At 43.4% G+C, this 12586-nt stretch overlaps 1 protein-coding gene across 1 annotated transcript; it reads left to right on the top strand.

Annotated features, from left to right (window-relative positions):
- Positions 1–994: 994 nt before the first annotated feature.
- KCNV1 (potassium voltage-gated channel modifier subfamily V member 1) lies at positions 995–9205 on the top strand. Its single transcript, XM_029923938.1, has 4 exons — positions 995–1349; positions 1745–2949; positions 3792–4321; positions 7621–9205. Exons 2-4 carry the CDS (start codon positions 2483–2485, stop codon positions 8130–8132), a joined length of 1509 nt encoding a protein of 502 aa, XP_029779798.1. The 5' UTR covers positions 995–1349; positions 1745–2482; the 3' UTR covers positions 8133–9205.
- The last annotated feature ends 3381 nt before the right edge of the window (positions 9206–12586 follow it).

Genomic DNA, 12586 nt, shown 5'->3' with positions numbered 1-12586 from the left:
ATGAAGTTTAACAGAAGCCTGGAATTATTTCAATGCCCAAATAATCTGGAACAGAGATGCTGAGGGAGTTTTTCTTATGTAAGAGAAGTTCTGCTTCCTTACATAAACTGACACAGTACCTAAACATATTGATGAAGAATTTACTGGATTTAACTCCTCCATATTTTCTGAATGAAAGAGTTCCTTCTAGAGGCAAAAGCTAACCAAATAAATAGCTGTCAAAGAACCATAACCTATAAATACTATAATTTTTTTAAAGTTTCACTAAAGTTACTGTTTATTCTCACAGCAAAAAGTTTAGTTCCATAAGAAAAAAAATCTTGTCTGTTCTGTTGATGGATCTATCTGAAGCACCTAGAATAGTGCCTGGTGCATAGTGGCTGCACAATAAACATTTGTTGAAAGATCAGAAAAAAGTACATCATTTAACATTAGAAATTTGCAAAAATAAGTAAAAAAAAAAAGTAAACAAAACACACTTTGATTTATTGGAAAGTCACACAAAAAGGAGATGCCCCAAACATTGTGTTTATGAGGGCAGCCTCTGGTAACTAGTCCTAGGTTTGAGTTTGGATGTGTGACCCTAAGTAAATATCTTAATTTCTGTTTTACCTCAGTTTCCTTCTTCTGTAAAATGGGTGCGCTGCTACCTCGAGATCATGACCTGAGCTGAAATCGAGTCAGATATTTAACTGACTGAGCAACCTAGGTGCCCCTAAGTCCATTTATGAAAAAGTTCTCCCCACTGTACCAAGCTGCCTGCTCATCTCTTTATATATACTTTCCAAAACTAATTACGAGGAGAAAAAGGTGGTTCACACTCTCCTGCACAGACTTTTGAAAAACGCAAACTTCTGAGACGCTTGCTGGAAATAATGAGAACCTTGACATGCTGCACAAAGCAGTCACCGTAAGTGCCCTCGCCCAGAGCGTAGCAGACATGGAAAATTTTGTTCCCGAGCATTTGCGAGCACACAGATCAGGGGAACGGGAATCCACACAGCAGTCTCTGAGGTGTCTTCGGGATGAATATGATATTCAGAGTCACGGAGTGCCTCACTTCCTCCTCCGGTCTCACCTCCCTCGGCTCCCCGCGTTCCCCACAGCTGGTGCTGGAAAGCGCGAATGGCTCGCTAGCGCGGGCGGGGGCGGCCGAGGGGCCGGAGCCGGAGGCGGGGGAGACGACGCCAGGCGACGCTGCAAGCGCCAGTGCAGAGCTCAGCTTCGAACCCAGTTTTCCTCCCGGACCTGGCACGGCAGACCTCACGTGTGCCCCGGGAGAATCTAAACGCAGGCCACCTAACCAGCGGCGGACCCTGAGCGCTGCACAGATGTGCCAGGGGCGGAAGGTGAGTCACCCTGTCCTCCTCCCCACCCCCACCCTGGTCCAACAGGTGGGCGGGGGCTCGACTCCAAGGGGCCCAGAGGGTCCACCCCTGGTCTCACCTGGGCGAGGCGCTCGGCTTCTCCCTTCGCCGAGTCGTCGTTACTATTTAAACTCCGGCCCCATCCCACGCCCGTTCTATTCCTTGTCTTTCTGTCTTCCCTTCTAAAATGAGAGCTCCGCTGTGCGCCGGGGAACGCGCCCGGAACGCCCTGCTCTCCGGGAAACTTCTACGGGCAGAAATGGTTAAGCCAAGGGCGCAGAGTGCCTCGACCCGGGGCAATGGTGACCCCTAGTTCTTAACGACTCACTGGGACCGCGGCTAAAAGTCATCATCAGTGGTCTTTATTTCTCAACCAGGAGGTCCAAACCAGACGGAGGGAGAAGAAAATGGAGCGCGAGTGACAATCAGACTAGAATGAGAATGAATGGGAGCAGATGATGCGGCCCCGTCGCCCGGCGCACCCTCCCCCACGTGCTCACACCCCCAGCGACCGCTCCCGGGGAGGCCTGTGAAGCCGCCGCAGTAAAAGGAGACGGAGGAATACATATCCTCCAGCTGGAACGGACTCAGACCAGGTTACCACTTCCTCGGCTTTCTGAACTTTTCTTCTCGGTCTTCTGGGCTGGAGTGGGTCTTGCCATCCCCCTTGCTTGCGTTCCTTCCCGCAACAGTCTTCCCGTCCTCCTCCTCCACTCGAGACCTGCCCCTGCCCGCCCGCTCCACCCGCTAAGGAACGGGGCAGTGAATACGTACACCTCCCGGGCTAGGGATCTCCCTCTCAGATTTAGCTGGGGGGCTGAGGGCGTGCGTCCCGGAGGGTGTGCCCTGGGGCTGTCCCTGGCTGAGCCCTTGCCGGGCGCGACCCCTCCGCTCCCCGCAGCCTGGGCGCGCCGGACTCGTGCGCTACCGTCGCGCACCCGCCGCGCCCTAGCTGCCGGAGGGGGAACGAGCTCAGGGGTGCGCGGGTGGGAGGCCCCCGCCTCGGGAGCCAGGGAAATCCCGGCCGCCGCCAGGGGCCGTGCCACCACCCTCGCCCGACCGAGGCTTCCGGCGCGCCCCCAACTTCGTGGCGCCCTCCGGCAGCGGCGGCGGGGATGGAGCTGCCTTGCCTCGGGCGGGCGCCGCCGGACTCGCCGCTGGACAGCTGCTCCCTGACCTCGCTGGAGTCCAGCGTTTTCTGCAGCGAGGGCGAAGGGGAGCCCCTGGCGCTCGGGGACTGCTTCACGGTCAACGTGGGCGGCAGCCGCTTCGTGCTCTCGCAGCAGGCGCTGTCCTGCTTCCCGCACACGCGCCTGGGCAAGCTGGCCGTGGTGGTGGCCTCGTGCCGCCGCCGCGGGGCCCTGGCCGCCGTGCCCAGTCCCCTGGAGCTCTGCGACGATGCCAACCCCGTGGACAACGAGTACTTCTTCGACCGCAGCTCGCAGGCGTTCCGCTACGTCTTGCACTACTACCGCACGGGCCGCCTGCACGTCATGGAGCAGCTGTGCGCGCTCTCCTTCCTCCAGGAGATCCAGTACTGGGGCATCGACGAGCTCAGCATCGACTCCTGCTGCAGGGACAGGTACCCGGGCGGCGCGCGGTGGCCGGGCGGGGAGGCGGGCGCAGTGGGGTGAGGGCGGCGGAGATCCGATGGGAGGCTTCGCAATCCTCACGGAACGCAGGCCTAAGGCTCCCTGAGGCCACTTCTGAGCTGACAGGTGGGGTGGCCCGGGGGGGGGGGGGTGCCGGAAAGTGTCAAAGCCAGCTTTCGATTGGAACTTTTTGAACCTCCTTTTTTTTTGGATGAATGCGTCCCGATTCGTTTTCATGGCAAAGGAGGTCAGGCCTGCAAGAAATGCTTGACGATTGAATAAATGAGTCAGAAAAGCTATGATCCAGAAGATGCACGTAGAGGGATGTAGGTTTCAACACGGTTATCATTTATCACTGAGAACCCTTAACTTTAAACTTGGGTGGAGAGCTGCTTTAAACACCGAAGATGGAAAGTTGGTTCCTTGACTGAATGTTTATGGGTCTTTGATGATGACTTTCCTATTATCTTGCTATTAGTGCCATTTCTTGGGAGATACCTTGCCATCACACACACAAAAGAGTTCCATAGGACAAACTTGTGTTCTTTTTACAAGAATAATGGGTAATAAAATGCATTAAAGTAGATTTATTACGTATAAATTCGGTTGTATAACCTTATACCAAGTTAAGTATCATTTAAAAATAATAATCATAAATGAGAAATTTGTAGTACTGTGGGCAGGAGACAACCTGGGTAAAATATGAATGGACATTTTCTGCATTTTACCGAAATAAAAAAGCACGACGTCACTGCTAAGTTTAATCTTTTTTTTTTTTTACTTCTGTACTTTTAAAAAGTTGGACTAATCACCAAGTTGTTTTCTCTAAAAGATACTTCAGAAGGAAGGAGCTGAGTGAAACATTAGACTTTAAGAAGGACACCGAAGACCAGGAGAGTCAACATGAGAGCGAACAGGACTTCTCCCAAGGACCTTGTCCCACTGTCCGCCAGAAGCTCTGGAACATCCTGGAGAAACCTGGGTCTTCCACAGCTGCTCGAATCTTTGGGGTCATCTCCATCATCTTTGTGGTGGTGTCCATCGTCAACATGGCCCTGATGTCCGCTGAATTGAGCTGGCTGGACCTGCAGCTGCTCGAAGTCCTGGAGTACGTGTGTATCAGCTGGTTCACCGGCGAGTTTGTCCTGCGCTTCCTGTGCGTGCGGGACAGGTGCCGCTTCCTGAGAAAGGTGCCCAACATCATAGACCTCCTCGCCATCTTGCCCTTCTACATCACTCTTCTGGTAGAAAGCCTGAGTGGGAGCCAGACGACCCAGGAGCTGGAAAATGTGGGGCGCATCGTGCAGGTCCTGAGGCTGCTCAGGGCTCTACGCATGCTCAAGCTGGGCAGACATTCCACAGGTACTCAGATTTCAGTGATGCTTTTTCATTTCCCGTTGTCTGTAGGCAGTCGTGCTTGACGGTAGTCCAAGGGAAGTGACTGAATGGATACTTAAAATGACCGACTCCCATACTTTACCCAGCCAAAATGGTGTTGGGAAATTATTACCACAAGTACAAAGAAGATGCTGCTCACTGCGTCTCTCGATACGACATGTCAGAAACAATTTGACCGCTTGTTAACCTCAATTTCTTCCAACCAGGTGCTCAGAAGATGGACAAAACTGAAAGACACTCTGCCTCAAGAAGGTTCTAGATAAACTATATATTAAACAATGCAAAAAAAGATATGCAAATATTCATGATACCTAGAGGCGTAAGCCAGTTTCTCTTCTGTGTCCAAGGAAGAGCTTACCACATACATTCCTTGGCAAAAAAGTCAGTCTTGGCGGGGCTTTCTCTGGCCATGCAGAGAGTGAGATGACCAGGCACCGGGGGCCACCCCATAATTTTTGATGAAGCAATGGAAACATTTGCTTTGGAAGAAAGAAGAAGATACTAAATAAATGTTTGGCCTAGCATCTTAAGAATCTTCTTGTCCCTAAACTGGGATGCATGAGAGAATGAGAGAGACAGTAACAGGAATTCCTCAGCTTGTATCATGTGAAGTCTTGAAGATCTAATGAACATTAACCCGAGAAAAGTCCCGCACAACACACAGTTGTGCATGAAAATAGTAGACGATGTCAGGCGAAGTTACACAAATCCATTAGAGATGATCCTTGTGTTCCTGGGGTGGCCATTCTCAGTGGCTGGTCCTGTGGCTGTGGCTGTTGGATATTCTGGAATATATATATATTTTTTTCATTAAAATCATATATATATATGATATATATGTAAATACATATATGACATATAAAATCATATATGTATGATTTTAATGAAAATAAGAATCCCTTAAAAAGCTTGTTTAAAGGCAAATTCTGATCTCCAACCCATAAAGACTCAGATTTTAGTATTTGGGGGTGGATTGAGGAGCGTACATTTTAACAAGCTCACAAGTGATTTTGATGGACCATACATTAAGTAACACTAGGGTAGGATGCCATGTTAACACGATACATATTAATACAATACATATGAATACAAACCATTTAGCTATTACCACCTTATTCCCCCAGATATGTGCCTGGTTTGTCACCTCAAGGAAGTTCATGGTAGTTGTCACTCCCTATTAATATAGGGAGAAATTAATCTCAAATATGCTTTTCCTCCCACATCTCTGAGGTAATTAGGACTTATTCTAACATAATCCTGGTAGTGTATTTTCCTAGCTAGTCTCACATACCAGCGATTTGATAATGGGGTTTCCAACAACTTTTAGAAGTACCACTCTTTGTTTTCTGACACACATAATAGGATGCTTTCTTCTAGTATTTATAAACTCTTCACAGGATTCAATTTAAAAACACCCAGTAAAGACTACATTTGCTCCTAAAAGAAAAGAAAAAGAAAATAATAGTAATCTCCACAATGTCACGTCTTCAAGGGGTTTTTTTCAGTTCTAAAGCAGTACAAAGTATTAATAAAGACTTAACTTATTGAAAGGATATGAATGCTTACATAAATATTTGACAATTTTATCTTGAGCATTACATTTAACAAAATGTAGACATGGATGACATATTTCCCCATGTATTAAACTATAAATATAAGTTGAGAGGCATTATAGAATAACAGGAGGACCAGAGAACCTGTTTAAATCCTGGCTCAGTAGCCTTGTATTATTTATGCTACTTCTCTGTGCCTCAATCTTCTCATCTGTAAAATGGCCTAATAATTACCTCAATCTTCTGTTGTTTTTGAGGATAATAGTTAATAGATATAACATGCAGAAATTCAGACAACTTTGGGTTTCTTTACAAAATTATTTAGAACATTTCATCTTGAAATGAAAACAGTCTCCTCACTATGGCATTTCTCCAATGTTGCCAATTTATTTCAGGAATACAATTCAATGCAGACACATCGAGGCCAGTTTTCCAAAAGGTATTCTAAAGATATTCTAAAAAAACCTTCTTTTGAAGATAAACATCAAAATTAATATTCCTTAATCTTTAAAAACACCTGGTAAATAATTTAAGAATATCTCAAAGTTTTAACCACAAAATTTAAAAATAATGAGAGCACAAGTGGTATTTTAATGCATTTGCAATAGTCTCTAGTGAAAACAATTAAAATAATTCTAGGAGGTATTACTTTGACCTTCAGAGACAGTATCATTGTGGCTTCAGACTGATGTGGCTTCAACATGTGGATACACTTTAGCAGTGTTCAGGAACTCTAGTGTCAGGAGAGGTACCTTATTCAAATCATAGTCCCGTTATGGGCTCATCTGACTCTCCTTAGGGGCTGAGTCTCTCTACAGACAGGATTGGATTCTCTTGGGTATGTCTCCTAGGGGTCTAATATGTCTTCAGAGTAGCAATAGGGAATGCACCAGAGCCTCACAGTGAATGAATTTTCTTGTGGCTTCGGTCCCCCCTACCATTTTGCAGTGAAAGGAATAATCTGTATTCAAGTCTGTCTCCTTAGAGGAAAGCAGAAATTCTATGTACTCAAGGGAAATGTTTCCCCACGGCTTTGGTATTAAGGGTGCACATTTCAGTGCGTGTCGTGGGAGTTCAGGAGTGCCTCCTGGAAGACCGTTAAGAGTGTCCCGTGAATGCATATGATGTTCTCACGTCAGCTTGGTCACTGATGCCTCACTCACCTCACTCTCACGACGGACATCCTTTCCCGCTTCTGGCTTGCAGATAACAATACCCTGATTATGTTCAACTTCATTAGGAGGGTGAGTCAGGCAGACACATCAAATGTAAAGAGACAGCCGAAAGCCAGCATTAGAAAAGTGAGCCAAAGCGATGCATTGAAGTGCAGATCTGGCCAAGTGAGCCTTCCAGTTGCCAGGCTGTAAAGGCCTTTCATTTTATAGATTAACCTATAATTCCCATCATACGTCCGCTGCCTGCTTTTTAGTCTCATCTGTCACTTTTTTTTTTTTAATAAATCGTAGGTGTGTAGTAAATATTCCTATCTTTTTCAACCTGGCCCCACCAACTAGACTGTGAGCTCCCTGAAGAAAAAAATTATGGTTTATCATCTCTGTGTCCCCAGAACCACCGTCCGGTGCTGCAGACATGTTAGATGTGAAATGCGTGTTTGTGGGCTGATTGCCAGGAAGGAGTGGGCGGGGAGGAGGCGGAGGGGTGGGGGAGAGGAGACGTGCCCAGGGACTGACTGCAGTTGTTCTCTTACAGGATTACGCTCGCTCGGGATGACAATAACCCAGTGTTATGAAGAAGTAGGCCTCCTGCTCCTCTTTCTGTCTGTGGGAATTTCTATATTTTCAACTGTGGAGTATTTTGCTGAGCAGAGTATTCCTGACACAACCTTCACAAGTGTCCCTTGTGCATGGTGGTGGGCCACCACATCCATGACTACTGTGGGGTACGGGGACATTAGACCAGACACCACCACAGGCAAAATCGTGGCCTTCATGTGCATATTATCAGGAATCCTTGTCTTGGCCTTGCCTATTGCTATTATTAACGACCGCTTCTCGGCTTGCTATTTCACCTTAAAGCTCAAGGAAGCAGCTGTTAGACAGCGTGAAGCTCTGAAGAAACTTACCAAGAATATAGCCACTGACTCATACATCAGTGTGAACTTGAGAGATGTCTATGCCAGGAGTATCATGGAGATGCTTCGGTTAAAAGGCAGAGAAAGGGCAAGTACTAGGAGCAGTGGAGGGGATGATTTCTGGTTTTGAAGTCACTTCCAATTTACTTACAAAAGCTTGTGTACAACTAACTCAACTGATAAAGCCTTGATATGGATGTCTGTGTACTGTTGAAGAGTCTCTTTTGAGTATACCACCTGTGTTAGTTTTTGCTCATACTTTGCCTGGTCTGCTAGAATAGTTCACATCCCCCAAACCAAGTGCACATTGTTTTGACACAGTAGCGCCTCAAAAACTAGTTATTTAACATAACTCAATACAAGTAGGTCAAATGACTGAGTTGTCAGATATAAAATAATAGTGAAATTCATCCAACAAAGTTAAAAGTCTTATGCATCACTAATTTTAAGTTTTTGTGTACCACTAATGTAAAAGAACGGGAGTTAAGCTACATGGCCCAGAGAAAAAGGTAAGTGAACATTTAAGAACATACTGGACATTCTTTAAGTAAATAAATCACTCCTTTCTCCATCAGTTAAAGTTGTTAAATACAACAATTAGCTTTGCAAAGGAAATCCTGTTTTGATGGCCAGAGATGGTGTCTCTACATCTTCCCTCTGGTGCAAACCACTGGTCACAGAAGGACTGAGTTCAGATTTCCGTTATTACTATTGGAGGTCAGAATCCCTAAGCTGCTTAGCCGCCAACAGAATAGGGGCTTCAAGAACTGTATATCCCCATCGTCTCCACAGAGTGAAGTCATCAGTCGAAAGCAGGTGTTTCTTGTATCCCCTTGGAAATTAGATGGTCTTTAAAAATCTCTTTATTGATGTAGTGTTCCAATTATGTCTTTAAAATCATGGATGTGTAAAGGTGAAGTAGTGAACATCCTAAATACATACACTAAAATTATTAAATAGACTTATTTCATAAAATGAGAATGATATGTTGGATGATATCACTGGATGAACTTGAAGATCTTTTATTTGTTACAAAAATACAGATAGCTTTCTGACTTTTGGGGTAAATATCAAATGTTCAAACCTTGCACGCATTTGACAGCATTTTGACAGTCATTCGTGATAATGATAACATTCCTAGACATTCTGTTATATGATTAAAGCCAAAAGTTCTAAACCTAAGAACTACTTTATGATTCCCAATATTCTAGTCAATGAGTTTTTAAAAACTAAGAGTGAAAAGGAGTATCGCTTTAATACCTGCCTTCTTAATGGGTATAACAGTGCCCCAAGGGGATGAAGTTGGTTCTTAGGGGAAAAAATATCAGTCCTTTTATTCATAAACACATACATACATGCAATATATAAAAAGACATAGAGTATTTTATGGTCTTAAAATTTCATGGAGTGGAAAATTAGAGAAAAAAAATGCCAAAGATGCTCCTTATCAGGGTTGGGTGGTGATTAGAAATACATATTGAGCAATACTGCTTTAATATATGGCTATACCATATTTCATCAATTTTAGTTAAAACACCTTATTATATTATGAACCATGAAAACAAAAGGGATGGAGGGAAGGAGAGGTGTAGGGAGGGAGGGAAGAAGGAAGGGAAGAGGGAAAGAAGGAGGGAAGGAAGAAAGGGAGGAAGAGAGAACCCAACCAATTATAAGATGCCATTGATTATAAAATCTATCCAGATTTTGGATAAGTAAAAATTTAAATATGCATCTTAAATCAAAATATCATATATATTACCTCCGGGTTTTGGTGTGCATGTTTAAGCTCCTAAAACATTTTCGACAGTGACATGAGCTTTGAGGTTGTATGCTAAAATACTTTAATGCACTTGGTCTGTTTTCACTTCTCCCAAATATCATGAAAGATTTAGGAGGTATGAATAGTAATAAAGTAAATATTTTCCCTCTCACACAATTCACAGGTGCTGGAGCATAGCATAGGGTCACTAATTCCAGTATAAATCCCACCCACAATCTGAAGGGGAAACAAGGCACAGAAGCCAGACTTCCTGTGGCTTCTCCAGAACGCTCCCCATTAAGAATGGTTGCTCTGATCTAGGACTGTGCTCTATGCTCATCATGTGTTATGTCATTAATCCCAAAATATCCCTATTAAACAATTACTATTATACTGTTTTAAGTATTACATTTATTTATTCAACAAATACTTATTTAGGACCCATCTATGGACTGGGCACTAAAGATTCTTAAACCAGACCCAGTCCTATTCTCTTGTATTTAATATTCTGTTCAACGGTGTGAGGGGAAGACAGATGATGAAACTGAGGCATAGGAAGGTGAAATAACCTGGCTAATTTCACCCACCCCATACACAGGTGACAGAGCCAGGAATGAATCCTAATCTGCTGAACCCTGAAAATGATACTCCTGAAAGTCATAGTATTGATTTTATTATTCCCACACAGCCTGTGGATAGGGATTCACTTTGTAGGCAGGCAAGTCAATTTCTTTGTATGGAGAGGTTTACTCTGCCTTAAGAAAAATGTCAGCTTATTCTCAGAGATGGAATGTTTATTATAAGGAAAAGTTATTGTCACACCTTAGCATCATTATGAGACAAAAAATATTATCTTTAGAATAATTAATAGCTATACAACAAAAAATTAAAATTAAAAAACTATATGTATTCTATATAGATTTTTTCTCTACCACCAAAGACTCTAAATGCATTCTTCACAAATGCGGTATGTTAGCAGGATATATTTTGTCAAGATGTGGACATTTCAAAAGAAATTTTAAATACCAGTGCTTAGTCACTTTTGCTGTTATATAAAATATCAGTGTATTTATTCAGCAATGTACATGTAGGCAAACCAAATTTAATTTAAGTAACATATGAAGTAATTGTTAATTTTATATCCCATCGTTTAAAAAACGTTTGATGTTTTTCAGAAAGGTAAGAGTTATTGCTAATAAAGCAATATATTTAATTTGTTTGGGAATGTCAATAATGGAATTATTGGCTTTCTTTAAGCTTTTGAGAGAACACTAATTAAAAACATTTGTGTACACAGAGGTACTACTTGACCACCTAAAAGAGTAATTTTAAGAAATCACTATGGTATCTCTAGTAGAAGTGGTGTGATATTCATGTTTTACCATTTTTTCCTATATATACAAAAACTTATTGCATTTATCACTTTCATACAAATTAGTATACTATAATTATATTTAATAATGAATTTGATGCACAAAAAAGTTACTTGAGGTAGAAAGCTCAGTACTGTTTTTCAATGTGGAATTCTTACTCTTCTTAAAATCTTTGACTAAGTTCTTGCAGAAAATATATATGCTGGCCCAAGTTATCTGAGCAAAGTATTATTATTGGGTAAAGTTAATGCTTTGACAAACATTTCCACTGAAACATTTTGTTAACATGAAAAGTCTGCTCTTTTGAAATATTAGCCATTAATATCCCTGTCTTATCAATCCTTCAATGCTGGTCCAAAATACCTTTGGCAAATGACATGTTTTAGGGTTTCCCTTGGTGATTTTCCTTCGCAAAGCACCACCATTCCAACCCTCTCTCCAAACCATGCTGATATATGAATAAAAATGTAAGGGTGCCTGGGTGGCTCAGTTAGTTAAGCACCTGATTTTGGCTCAAGTCATAGTCTCATGGTTCCTGAGATTGAGCCCTGCATCGGGCTCTGCACTGACAGCGTGGAGCTTACTTGGGATTCTCTCTCCCTCTCTCTGCCCCTACCTTCCTAGCACATGCTCTCTCTCTCTCTCTCTCTCTCTCTCTCTCTCTCTCTTTTTCTCTCAAAATAAATAAATAGCATTAAAAAAGTCACATAAGGAGAGTTTTATTCATAAACTCTGTTGGCAGCTGCTTACGTGGTATATCTTTAGGGTTAACAGGAAAGCTGAATACTCACCATCTTCATGTCCTCAGTTGCCTTATATTAGAATCACTCCCTTGCCTACCCCCTCAACTCCATTGCCCCCCTCTTCCTTCCTGGTATTCAATCAGTAAGACCCAGAGCCTAATTAAATCCAGCCCAGTGCCTACTTGTGCCTGCCTCCGCAGAGCTGATCACGAGTACAGAAAAAACCAACGTGCAGACTGCTCTCATTTTACATTCTTACCTACAACCCCAAATGGGTTCTTAATGCTGCCTGGCAATCATACTGCAATTCTTGAATGTATTCACTCTCTCTAGATAAATATAGACCTCTACCACCTCCTTTCCATTCCACTTTCACTGAGAAAATAGAATCAAATTTTCCACAAGGGCCAACACCCACATTCATCCACCTACCTCCACCTGTGCCAGTTCACTCTGCCTTTCCTCCTATTATGTGAATTGAATTGTCCATCCTACCCTCCTTTCCAACTCTAGGACATTGCTTCAGAAAGCTCTCCTCCTCTCCCAATTACACCATCACTTTTCCTCTTGCTAGGAGATCATTTCTATCAACATAAAAACATGATTAATTTTTCCCATCTTAAAAATAAAAACAAAAGCAAACAAATTAATTTTTAAAGCTCCTAGAATCTATGTCACCCTCTGGGACACACCCCATTCCCTGGTCTCC

The sequence above is a fragment of the Suricata suricatta genome, chromosome 15 (assembly GCF_006229205.1).
Source record: "Suricata suricatta isolate VVHF042 chromosome 15, meerkat_22Aug2017_6uvM2_HiC, whole genome shotgun sequence".
NCBI lineage: Eukaryota > Metazoa > Chordata > Mammalia > Carnivora > Herpestidae > Suricata > Suricata suricatta.
The sequence above is the reverse complement of the archived record's forward strand: the minus strand, read 5'-3'. Positions and strand labels throughout refer to the sequence as shown.

Excerpts from the sequence above, each read along its gene's own strand:
- KCNV1 (XM_029923938.1), top strand. The coding sequence starts at position 2,483 with ATGGAGCTGCCTTGCCTCGGGCGGGCGCCGCCGGACTCGCCGCTGGAC. Across the intron at positions 2,950-3,791 it reads GACTCCTGCTGCAGGGACAG|ATACTTCAGAAGGAAGGAGC; the intron begins GTACCCGGGCGG and ends TTTCTCTAAAAG. Across the intron at positions 4,322-7,620 it reads GCTGGGCAGACATTCCACAG|GATTACGCTCGCTCGGGATG; the intron begins GTACTCAGATTT and ends GTTCTCTTACAG.